The 11,153-nt window shown below is 49.7% G+C and overlaps 1 protein-coding gene across 9 annotated transcripts in view; it reads right to left on the bottom strand.

The window, feature by feature from the left end:
* Positions 1 to 542: 542 nt before the first annotated feature.
* Positions 543 to 11,153, bottom strand: part of Nadk (NAD kinase) — a 30,573-nt gene continuing 19,962 nt past the window's right edge. For 3 of the 9 annotated variants that reach the window (XM_087659901.1, NM_001109678.2, NM_001439415.1), the window contains exons 4-12: positions 7,412 to 7,541; positions 6,346 to 6,454; positions 6,144 to 6,229; positions 4,854 to 4,956; positions 4,083 to 4,222; positions 3,796 to 3,895; positions 3,560 to 3,717; positions 2,893 to 2,975; positions 543 to 2,234 (exon numbers count right to left, since the gene is read on the bottom strand). In XM_087659901.1, the coding sequence (XP_087516027.1) occupies positions 2,072 to 2,234; positions 2,893 to 2,975; positions 3,560 to 3,717; positions 3,796 to 3,895; positions 4,083 to 4,222; positions 4,854 to 4,956; positions 6,144 to 6,229; positions 6,346 to 6,454; positions 7,412 to 7,541 (1,072 nt within the window). In that variant the 3' untranslated portion in view covers positions 543 to 2,071. Of the gene's footprint in view, positions 2,235 to 2,892; positions 2,976 to 3,559; positions 3,718 to 3,795; positions 3,896 to 4,082; positions 4,223 to 4,853; positions 4,990 to 6,143; positions 6,230 to 6,345; positions 6,455 to 7,411; positions 7,542 to 11,153 lie in introns of all 9 variants that reach the window. The other 6 variants (XM_087659900.1, NM_001439414.1, XM_087659902.1 and 3 more) reach the window with 3 other exon arrangements.

Below are 11,153 nucleotides of genomic sequence, written 5' to 3'. Positions count from 1 at the left end.
AGCGATCATATTGTTTCCCCTAGTTTATGTACATTTGTAGCACTTAACAGGCTCTTGTCACACAAGCAGGAGGCTGGCGTGCCAGGGCCTACAGCATCTATGCTTCTAGGGGCTGGAAGAGATTTACCTGGCTTACAGCTACCTCTTGACCTGGACCAAGTAGTTGGATGGTCGATGGGTGAGGGACAGGTGGCTTCCCTCACCCGCTTGGAGCAATGGGACTCTGGGACTTCCACTTTGGTCTCGGGGTCTTCCTGATGACAGTACAGACTGACCTGAGGACACTCCACTGAGAGGCTGCCAGGCCATAGTCTTTGGCCTTGGTAGTCACCAATCTGTCCCAGTTTTGGGCACTACATGTGACCTCTTTGCAGAGGTGATTGTGTCCCGACTCTTAAGATACAATGTTGTATTGCTTTGAAGTGGGCCAGGTGCCCAACCCAGGGCCATGGTGCTATCAGTTAGGGTAAGGGTATCTCTTGTGGATAGGGTGACATCTGGACATGTCCTTGACTTGAGCCAGAAGAAAGCTGCTACTTAACTCAATTTTTTTAAAACAAGTTTATTTATTGAAAGAATCTGAAAATAGTAATAAGGCCTTCATTAACAATTAACAAAATTTTAAGATATTAACAATATGAAACATTAAGAATTTACGTGAAAATTCCATGTGTTTGAGATCAGTCTGGTGGCAGCTGCTTCTGTACTTGTCAACACTCGCTTTTTAGATGCATGGACTATGCTTCAGACCTTGCTTTCCTCTGGATCATAGCAGAGCCTGCTGTGCGCAGTCACAGATGAACAGCACAGGTGAACCGTGGGGATGAGCCACCATGGCTTAACAGCACTCAAGCCAGACCACTTGGGGCTGCACGGGTGCCCAGTAGGTCCCAACTTTAACAGGTAGAAGAAAGCTCAGAGTAGTCGGTTCTATAGCAGCTGACAAACCTTCCCTAGAAGCATGAGACAAAAGCCTGACTTCACCTGGAAAGCCAGTCAAAGAACAGGCAGTCCTCCCTACTCCTGCCGTAAGAGGTGAGCACAAAACTGAAAGCGGATACCTAGCTGAGGTGCTGGGGCCGACCACTGACCCCACAAAGGCTCCAGGGCCAGTGTGGCACTCACGTGCGTTACTTGCACTACATACATGTGTTGCACACAGGCTCCATATGGCTGCCTCTCAGTTGCAAACCTAAGATTCTTGTGGAAGGAGAGCAGGCCCACAAGCCTGAAGTCAATAGTGAGCTGGTCTCAAAACCCTTGTGGCCACTGTGTAAGGGAGGAGTGGCAGCACAGAGCCCTGTCCTGGATACAATGTAATCCTGGATACAATGTAAACACCAGACAACAGGCAGTCCCCTCTAAATCTTCACAAAGTGTGTACAAGAAAATATGTACATAATCACTTCAGAAAGTTTAAAATAACCTCTAAAAAGTGTATATAGGATTTAAAATGTCCCCAGGAGCTGCTGCCCTGATGTGTGAGGAATGTGAGGTTGCTGGATGGCTGTGCCAAGTGTTACCTCTGTCTGCTCTGGAAGGAGTCAGAGGTCTTGGGGCCAGACTCAGAGGGAACCGAGCCATCTCCAGAAACACAGAAAGCAAGCTTGCCTTGCCAACCCAGAGCAAAGCTGCCACGGGGAAAGGTACAGGCCCTGGGGGAAAGCACTGCAGTTAAAGGAAGATTTCTGGCTGAGACATTTATTTCAATATCAGAAGGAAGATCAAATCATTCTGACCCCCTCAGAATTTCAACAGACTGATTTATGGGAATTCCTGACCTAGAAATCTCAGGGGGACTTGGGGGCCCATGGGAGAGATGTAGGACACCCAGCCCAGTTCTCATTTTGCTTCTTTAGAAATGAAAAAGAGATTTAAAAACATTAAAAAGCTGATCTGTTCTGCAAAAGGCAGACCCAAGCTCTCCCAGCAAGGCAGACAGGACATAGATGCCTGGACAGCCATGTGGTTTGTCAAGGCCAGGTCAGCCAGAAGGCCAGCAAGAGAGCAAGAGAAAGAAGGCTCCCAAGGGCTTGAGGGCCTGATCGGGTTAGAAGCTGGGAAATGTAGTCTAGCTGTCCTCCTCATCCTGGTCCTCCTCATCTTCTGGAAAGTGAGCTTGCTTCTTTCGAACATTCCAGTGCAGACACTGAGCAAGGCTCTCGAACCAGTCACTCACAGGGTCACACACACAGATGGAGGGCAGTGGGTAGCAGGAGGTGGTGATGCTGATGCTTTGAAGGCAAAGAGAAATACGTTTGGGTAAGCCAAGTGCCTTTCCAAGTAACAAATGCTCTCCCTGTGACAGAGCTCTCTCCAGGGCCTCACTTTGTCTAAATGCAAGCAGCTAGTTTGGATAGCATAGGCACAGGCTCCGTCCCCGTTATCACTGTGCTGATGGCCTGACTCCAGGTCTCTGACTCCAAGGGATCTAGGCAACTTCTGGAGGTGAGGCAGGATGGGGACTGGTGGAAAACCAGGCAAAGACACAGGCAGCTCTGCTGGCCCATTCTAGGTCTTGTGGTAGACCACACTTAGCTGCTGAGCAGCACACCTGTACATCCTGAAGACGCAGGGGCTATCTTGAATAGGTGCAGCTGGCTGTTTCTGAGCCTGTGCAGTGGTGGGCTCATGGCCAGCTGCGGACCATTCCCCTTTAGGCATTGCAGGTCGTAGGCAGCACCACAGCCTTACTGAAGGTGACTCACCCTATATGTAGGCTGAGACCAGTTCTATCTTTCTGTATATAACAAGAACCAAGGAATAGGGCCTTGCTGCAAGCTTACTGCATTGTACATGACAATGCTTTTGGAACAAGCAACCCACTAGTGACTATTCCCACCTGATGGAAGACACGGATTCAGCCCATGCCCCAGACTTGCAGTTCTATACCTGTCTCCATGGCGAATTTCCTGTCTTTTCCGTCCATCAAAAGACACCCATGCCGTGTTCCTGGCTTCTGGTGACAGCATAATCTAAAGGGGAGGAGCAGAACAAAAGTGGGCTCCAGGCAGGAAGGGTGTGTTCCCAGGCCACTCTGAGCCCTTCAGAGTTCCTGCAGGGTACAGCTTTGGTCTCATTTTGGTGTTTAAGAATAGTCAAAGCCTCCCACACATATGGTCACTAGAACTTACACTAGTAATTAGTTAACTAGCCTACGTGGCCTGGGATGGAGGGAGGGCAGAGAAAAATGAAGCTGACGGTGGGCACTTGGAAGTCTGCTAGAGACCAGGTCAGAGGCTTTGTGGAGCAAACCAATCAGGAGTCTTCCCTTACACGGACACACTTATTCCATGCCCTCCTAATGGGGACCATCCCCATTCTTTGCAACTCAGAATCCTGCACAGAGGACTGGCCAGCTTTATGGGCCATCAGAGACCATGGACAGAAGCAAAGCTCTTCTGCCTTAGGTTCCAGGTACACTAACAGGTGGGGCTCACATGTGAGGGTGCTGGGAGGTGGACTTTGGAGGTGGCAGATACTAAGGTACAACTGTGTTCTGCTGGCCTAGGGTCAAAAGATTCACAGATCAGAGGAGACAAAGAGGGACTGCTCTGACCTTCAGCTCGACCCCTGCAGGGACCACGATAGGCCGGAATGACAGCGAGTGGGGGCAGATGGGTGTAACCATGATGGCCGGCACGTTGGGGTGGACCATGGAGGCCCCGGCTGCAGCTGCATAGGCTGTGCTGCCCGTCGGGGTGGACACGATCACTCCTGGCAGGGACAGGGTGTAGGCATCACTCTTGGGCCCATGTGGGGTTCTTGGGTCCCTAATTGCAACATGAGCCTTACCATCGCCCTGCACAGTGGTAATAAGGTGTCCATCCAGGTAGACATCAACGTTGGACAGGTATGAGGAAGGGCCTCTGTCAATCACCACTTCATTCAAGACCTGGAAGAGACGGAAGGCCATGGCGCTGTGCTCAGGGAGCGAGGTCATGGCTCGTGTGGCTGTCAGAAGCCCCGAAGGCTCACCACAAGTTTCTCAATCTGGTATCAGGGATTCCAGCCCAAGTTCACCCCACCCTGGTCCCCTCCTTGGGAGCTGAAGTTAGGTAGCTGGGGAATTTTCCACAGACCTGGTATTGCATAGCTTGTTTTCCGCCCTCTGTGTCCAGACCATTTTCACTGAGGCCGTTGTGGATGGCTGTCTTCTTGTCTCTGGGCTCTTTCACCACCCTGACCTTTAGCCGGCTCCTCAGGATAACAGCAGCATTCCCTGGGGTCAGCAGGGTCCAGCTCAGAGAGGCTGGGGCTACCTCCAAGGAAGCTGGAACCCTTCCCTTTCTAAGTCAGTGACCATCAGTGCCTTTCATCAAAGCCACCCTGAGCAGCCCATGCGCTGCTGGACTTCCCACTTAGTAAGGAGTGTTTAAAACATCTGAAATTTAGAAATTCCCAAATCTTGAAACTGTATCATTAAAAATATTTTTAAGGGGCTGGGGATTTAGCTCAGTGGTAGAGCGCTTACCTAGGAAGCGCAAGGCCCTGGGTTCGGTCCCCAGCTCCGAAAAAAAACAAAACAAAACAAAAAATATTTAAAAAAAAAACTACCAAGGGGGCCAGAGACATGACTCAGTGGTTGAGAACATTGGCTGCTTTTAAAGAAGACCCAGTCTCAATTCCTAGTTCCCAAACATTGGGTAACAACTACCTGTAACTCCAGTCTCAGTGGACCCCAAAGCTCCATAGAAGTAGGTACACTCACGGTGCATAGACATACTTATGGGCAAAATACCCATACATATAAAATTGAAAAACAAACTAAACCCCACAGCAATAACAAAAATCTAATCAAGTAGGAGTGAAACTCTGAACTGTTTTGGGAGATCCAGGACGCTCCAACTTACCCTCTATCACCTGATTCACTTGGGATTGGAAGTTCTCAAAGTTGAATGGGGTCAGAAAGCCCAGGGATCCAAGGTGAAAGGCCATAACAGGAGGCACACTGCCCTGTGGGTGAGGAGACCAGGTGGCATCGCCGGGCTACCCAGGAACCACCAAACTGTCAATAGTTGCACATCTTGGGGATGGGTGGGCGTGAGCCAAGCAAGAGGCAGAAGAGCCAAGAGTGGGGCAAGGCAGGGCATCTCCCAAAGCAATGAGAAATGGGTGGGAAGGGCCAAAAAGAAACAAAAGCAACAGGATCTGACCAGTTCACTGGTCACACAGCAAAGATCTGGCCAGTACCAGATACAAGGCTAAGACTGTGGTGACCATGCCCATAAGGCTAGAAGGTAGACAGACTTGACAGAGACCTGGGGGATGGAAGAGGAAAGTTGGAGATGGTTTCGGCCCCATCTAAATACAAGTGGGGCTGAGCATAAAACTAAGGTTCAAAGTGCAAGTTGCCTGTAGTAATTAGACAGAAACTTGTGCAGCGGAGCAGAGGTGACATCTTGCCAGGAGCCCAACCCCACTCCATGCCCAGATCCACATGGTTAGATGGGCTCAGCACTGGCATCTCACCAAGGGCCCTGTCCGCTTCCATCCCACTCCCTGTAGGCCATACCACTCTTGTAGCATACCGTAGGTTAGGTCCTACCTTGCTGAGGGGGAGGCCAGAGGTCCCCTTGCTGCCCTTATCTGCCTGGGGTTTTATTTCTAGCCTACCTCTGCAGTGCCAGGTTTGCAGCCATGCGGTCACTCTCCAGGAAAGAGTCTCCCCACACTCTCTCCCTCCTCACCCTGACACAAGGGCACACCCACTCACCTCTACTCACCCAGAAGACCAGCTACTTGCATTATTTGCAAACCTGCCCTATTGCTAAAAATTGGACTAAAAAGAATTCCCATGTCCTTAGAGTCCGTGGCTCTCAGCCTTCCTAACGCTGTGACCCTTTTCTACAGCTCCTCATGCTGTGCTGACCCCCAACCTTAACATTATTTTCGTTGCTACTTCATAACTGTAATTTTGCTGTTGTTACGAATCGAAGGTAAAGTATAAAGTATGAGGTGTGTGTGTTTCCGATGGTCCCGGGTGATCTCTGTGAAGATGCTGCCTTTGAGTAAGAACACTAAGGACCTTGTTTGTGGTTTCTGGTGTGAAGCTGCATGAGGAGGAAGCAGGGTACTTACACTGAAAGCAGCTCCTCACACTGGACTCAAAACTACCTTAACACCCCCAAGCATAGCCTTACCTGGAAAAGTGAGGAGGCATAGAGCAAGGTACCATCTCCTCCAAGGCATATGATGAAGTCTATCTGGTTGGAAATGTCATCATAATCTACAAGACAAACACAGAACTGTTGTCGCACAAACCCTTAGTGCCCAAGTGTGCAGATACCAACAGGGCAGAATCCTAATGGCTTCTGCCAGCTGAGAGGGCTCAAGTCAGCACACCTTCACGGAAAGTGCAGAACTTCTTCTTCACTGGTCCAAAGTTTTCATCACCCACTATAGCAGGGTCTTCCAGAACTTTCTTTTCCACATACACGATCATGTTGTTTTCCTGGAAGCAAAGAATGCATGGGAACCCCTGCATTGCCCATGAGGCCCTCACCAGTGCAGTCCAGGTCATGCTGGCTTTCCCACTTTGGGACCAGGTGGAAAGATGTTTTCTTGGCTAGCAAGTCATTCCCATGCTGCTCAGCCCCTCACAGTACAGTCAGGAACTCTGCGGCTCAGGGTGTCATAGAGACCTCTTCCAAAACAGGTGCTTTCTAACCCCAGTGGCTCTTGGTTTTGAGGGAGTTCCCAAAGTCATCTACTGAAGTGCAACATGATTTTGAGGTGCCACTTTAGTCTTCAATGTCCAGAGGTGGCACCTCTGGGGGGTGATTAGGAGTTAAGCCATCAGGGTAGAGCCACACCACTGCACTCTTGTGGTTTTATGGGGAGAAGGAAAGGCCTGAAGGTATCTGCACACATATTTAAGAACAAAGGCTGTCCTGTGCCTGGGGGCTCTGCAGGGAAGATGGCTGTCATCAGTTTTGGCACCTGGACCTTGCATCTTCAGAATCACAGGCTAAAATAACCCTCTCTTTCTTAAAACTTACCCAGACAGGGGAGATGTGTTATTGGCAACATCAAAAGGATCACGGTGAGGGTTTAGTGCTGCAACAGGACTCAGAAAGTAGTGTGTTGGAGGGTCTGAGGTCAGGAGGGCAAGTTCTTTGTGAACACGTGACACAGTATAGGGCTCTTGCCAGATGCAGCTCCTCCACCAGGGTTTCCCAGCCCCTAGCACTCCAGGCTAGCACTCCAGGCTGGCACTCCAGGCTGGCACTACAGGCTAGCACTACAGGCTAGCACTACAGGCTGGCAAGTACTTTTTAGAATGCTTCCGACAGCTAAGTAAAAGGCCTGTCAAGTCCTGGGTTCTGCCACCCTGGCCATGTCTCTTCCCAGTGCCAGAACAGGATGCATCAACCCTAGAGCCTAGTAGACCCTATCCTGCTTGCCTTACCTCCATGAGGTATATGCAGAGCTCCTTGAAGGGCTGCAGTAAGCTGGCATCTCGGATCTTTTTGATAACAAGCACACTCTTTGGAGACTTGTTCCATGTCAACCGTTGGCTTGCAGGGTCCTGGATGTGCCTTTGGGGAGAGAAGAGAGCTCATACCAGCAGTTGTCTTTTCCTTGAGGAATATGGAAAAATAAAAAGAGCCAAAAACCAGAAACAAGTAAAAATGCATTGCCAACTGTATGCATAGAATCAGCAATGGTTCCCACCAGGGATGGCTGCCAGCCAGTCTGCAGCCACTTACTGGGAACACCAGGGTTCCAGAGCATCTGTCCTTAGCTACTAGTAGACCCTGAAGACCCACCCTGCCCAGCCACTGTCCACATGGCTTTGGCCACATCCCCTTGGGCACCCTGCTTGGCAACCTTCAACAGGTCAGATCATGTGTGTTATGGTGGGAACAAAGATGGCAACAGAGGGAAGCCCAGGCTCCGTCAGCCCACAGAGGGCATCTGTTCTTCACAGAACCTACAACAGTTGGTTTGAGGACTCTGTCCTGGGGTCTACTGTGGACTATTTCCAGTCCCAGAACCCTTCAAAACATGTGTTTCCTTTGATGTACCTGGAGGGTGTATGGCTTCTCTCTGCCACTGTATAAACTTAGCTGAGCCTTACTTATTAATTAAAAATCAACATAAGTATTAAGATTAATAATAATTATTAATTTTTTTCGAGAGGTTCTCATTATGTGGCCTTGACTGGCTTAGAATTCATTATATAGACCAGGCTAGTCTCAAATTCATAGAGATTTGCCTGCCTTTGCCTCCTGAGTGCTGGGATGAAAGATGTGACCTGGTACCATGCCTAGCCCAGTAAATCTTCATTTCTGAAGAACCTTTTTTCCTGTCCAACACAATCTCCCCAATTATACAATGTGTTCTAACAGTCTGTGAGAACCCATAACCAACCTTCAAAATTATGACACTATTAAAAGTAGAGGTCACGAGTGATCAAAGCACTCACCTGTTCCTGGCATTTCTGGGAGGGGAGAGGCCGCTCATAGCTGCCTCTCTGAACCTCACCACCTGCCTGTAGTGCTCACGACTCCTGAGGCGCTCGCTCTCCACCTTCTAGGAGATAGCAGGCATATCCCCAGCATTGCGGTGTTCCCTCTCTAGCAGACACACACAGCCCTGCCTGGCCACCATGCTCCTAGCTATGTATTACACTGAGTTTAGTTTTTGTATCCTCAAAACTGAAAGCAAGATGTAAAAGACTTGTCAAGGTCCTATAGCAGTGTTCTCTAAACTATGAAAATCAAATAAACAAAAACAGAGACTCCCTTCTGACTACATGGCCCTTTTGCCTCATCATCTGGTTTAAAAATGAAAAACACAAGGTTAACTCTTAAGAGGAAAGAGGGCCAGTCTCAACTCCCTGTTCTTAAGGCAGGGCCAGGCCCCTAGCCTAGCAGGCCCCTGGCAGGGCAGTGTCCAGGCCCAGGAAAGAGAACTGGGTGCATGGAAAAGGCAGGCCCGCCCACAAGAGGCGGCCTCAGGCCACCTGCAGGTGAAAGGGCTGCAGGTGAAAGGAGATCACTCCCTGAACTTGCCAGGCTCTGGGTTCCAGAGAATGTGGGTGGATCACAGACCTCTGCCCCACCAGAGCTCCAAGCCCACACCCTGTACCCAGCAGCCTATCCTGCCCATGTGTGGGTTATGGCTCAGGCCCAGCCCATGACTCTTTCAGCCCCAAAGCTCAGTAGGGCTCAGCATGTGTCACCAGCATTTTATATGCAGGTCAAGCCCTCCCTGTGGCCACAAACCAGCTCACCTTCCTGTTGTGTCATCTAAAGGGGAACGGTGACCATTCCAGGCAGGCTGAGATTCAGGTGCTATGTGGAGCTGACAAGCTCATGGCCTGTCAGAACCAGATGAGTGATCTGCCATGCCAGTCAAGGATGCATTACCACTGTGCCATACAACAGAGACTGACATCCTCACATATCCCCATGAGGAAATTACAGCCTCAAAGTAAAGTCTCTAATAAGGGAACGGAATTCCTCCCAAGTCCTCTGTGCTATCTTGGGAACACTTGGTGAATGGATAAAGCCCTCGCTTTGATGACACAGGCGGTGCTATGTCCCTACACTGACATAGAGGTATACAGACAGGTGACAGAACTCTACCTCAGAGCCCAGAGCAAATGGTCCCAGGCAGAGCAGAGAAAGACGCCTGTCCTGGACCCTAACCCACAGTTCTAAAGCCCCTCACTTGGGCTTTCTGACTCAAAGAGTAGCTTGCAGGCCACTTTGAGTCCTGGCCTAGATAATTGGTATCTATGTAAAACTGGCTTTGAGGGGCTGGAGAGAGAGCTCAGCAGTTAGGATTACATGCTCCTCCAGCACCTGGGAGTTAGGAGTGCATACTCCTCCAGCACCTGGGAGTTAGGAGTGCATACTCCTCCAGCACCTGGGAGTTAGGAGTGCATACTCCTCCAGCACCTGGGAGTTAGGAGTGCATACTCCTCCAGCACCTGGGAGTTAGGAGTGCATACTCCTCCAGCACCTGGGAGTTAGGAGTGCATACTCCTCCAGCACCTGGGAGTTAGGAGTGCATACTCCTCTAGCACCTGGGAGTTAGGAGTGCATACTCCTCTAGCACCTGGGAGTTAGGAGTGCATACTCCTCTAGCACCTGGGAGTTAGGAGTGCATACTCCTCTAGCACCTGGGAGTTAGGAGTGCATACTCCTCTAGCACCTGGGAGTTAGGAGTGCATACTCCTCTAGCACCTGGGAGTTAGGAGTGCATACTCCTCTAGCACCTGGGAGTTAGGAGTGCATACTCCTCTAGCACCTGGAAGGCAGAAGCTGAATCTCTTTGAGGTCAGATGGATCTAACTAACAAATCAAGTTCTAGGAGAGCCAGGTTACATAAAGAAACCATGACTTATAACTAAAAAAAAAAAAAAAAAAAAAAAAAAAGGAGGGGGTGCACACTGCTCTTGAAGAGGACCCATGGGGTTGGGGATTTAGCTCAGCGGTAGAGCGCTTGCCTAGCAAGGCCCTGGGTTGGGTCCCCAGCTCTGAAAAAAAAAGAAGGCCCATGTTTAGGTTCCAACATGCATATCTGGTATTACAATTGCCTATAATTCTAGTTCCAGGAAGTCCAAAAACCTTCTTCTGGCCTCCACAGGAAGTTTTTGCTTGTTTATAATATATATGTATTATACATTATATATATATGTACTATAAACAAGAAAAAACTGGATGCTGGAGAGGCATTAGGTAAGTGGCAAGTGCTAAGCTGTGCAGGAAGGGGCAGGATGTAGTGGAGTGCCTAGAGTTCTAGGTGGTGGGGAGCTAGTGTGGGCCACATGTGGGACAGACAGTGACACAGTGGAGACTCATTGGGAGACTGCTTGGTGTTGCTGCAATTATAGTTGCTGGACATATGGATAAGAGCGTACACACCGGGGTTGGGGATTTAGCTCAGTGGTAGAGCGCTTGCCTAGGCCCTGGGTTCGGTCCTCAGCTCCGAAAAAAAAAAAAAAAAAGAGCGTACACACCGTGTCACGAACACTTGCTTCCAATGACACACATCTAGCAGCAGCACTAACTCATAACTAACCCTGCTCTGTGAGCTCACAGGCACAGAGCATTTCCTTCAGAAGCACTGACACTAGCATTACAGCCCCAAGGGCGTAGGAACAGCATCATTACTGGGATTTATACCAACCCACAGCC

This window comes from Rattus norvegicus, chromosome 5, assembly GCF_021556685.1.
Source record: "Rattus norvegicus strain SHRSP/BbbUtx chromosome 5, alternate assembly SHRSP_T2T, whole genome shotgun sequence".
Classification (NCBI taxonomy): Eukaryota; Metazoa; Chordata; class Mammalia; order Rodentia; family Muridae; genus Rattus; species Rattus norvegicus.
The sequence above is the reverse complement of the archived record's forward strand: the minus strand, read 5'-3'. Positions and strand labels throughout refer to the sequence as shown.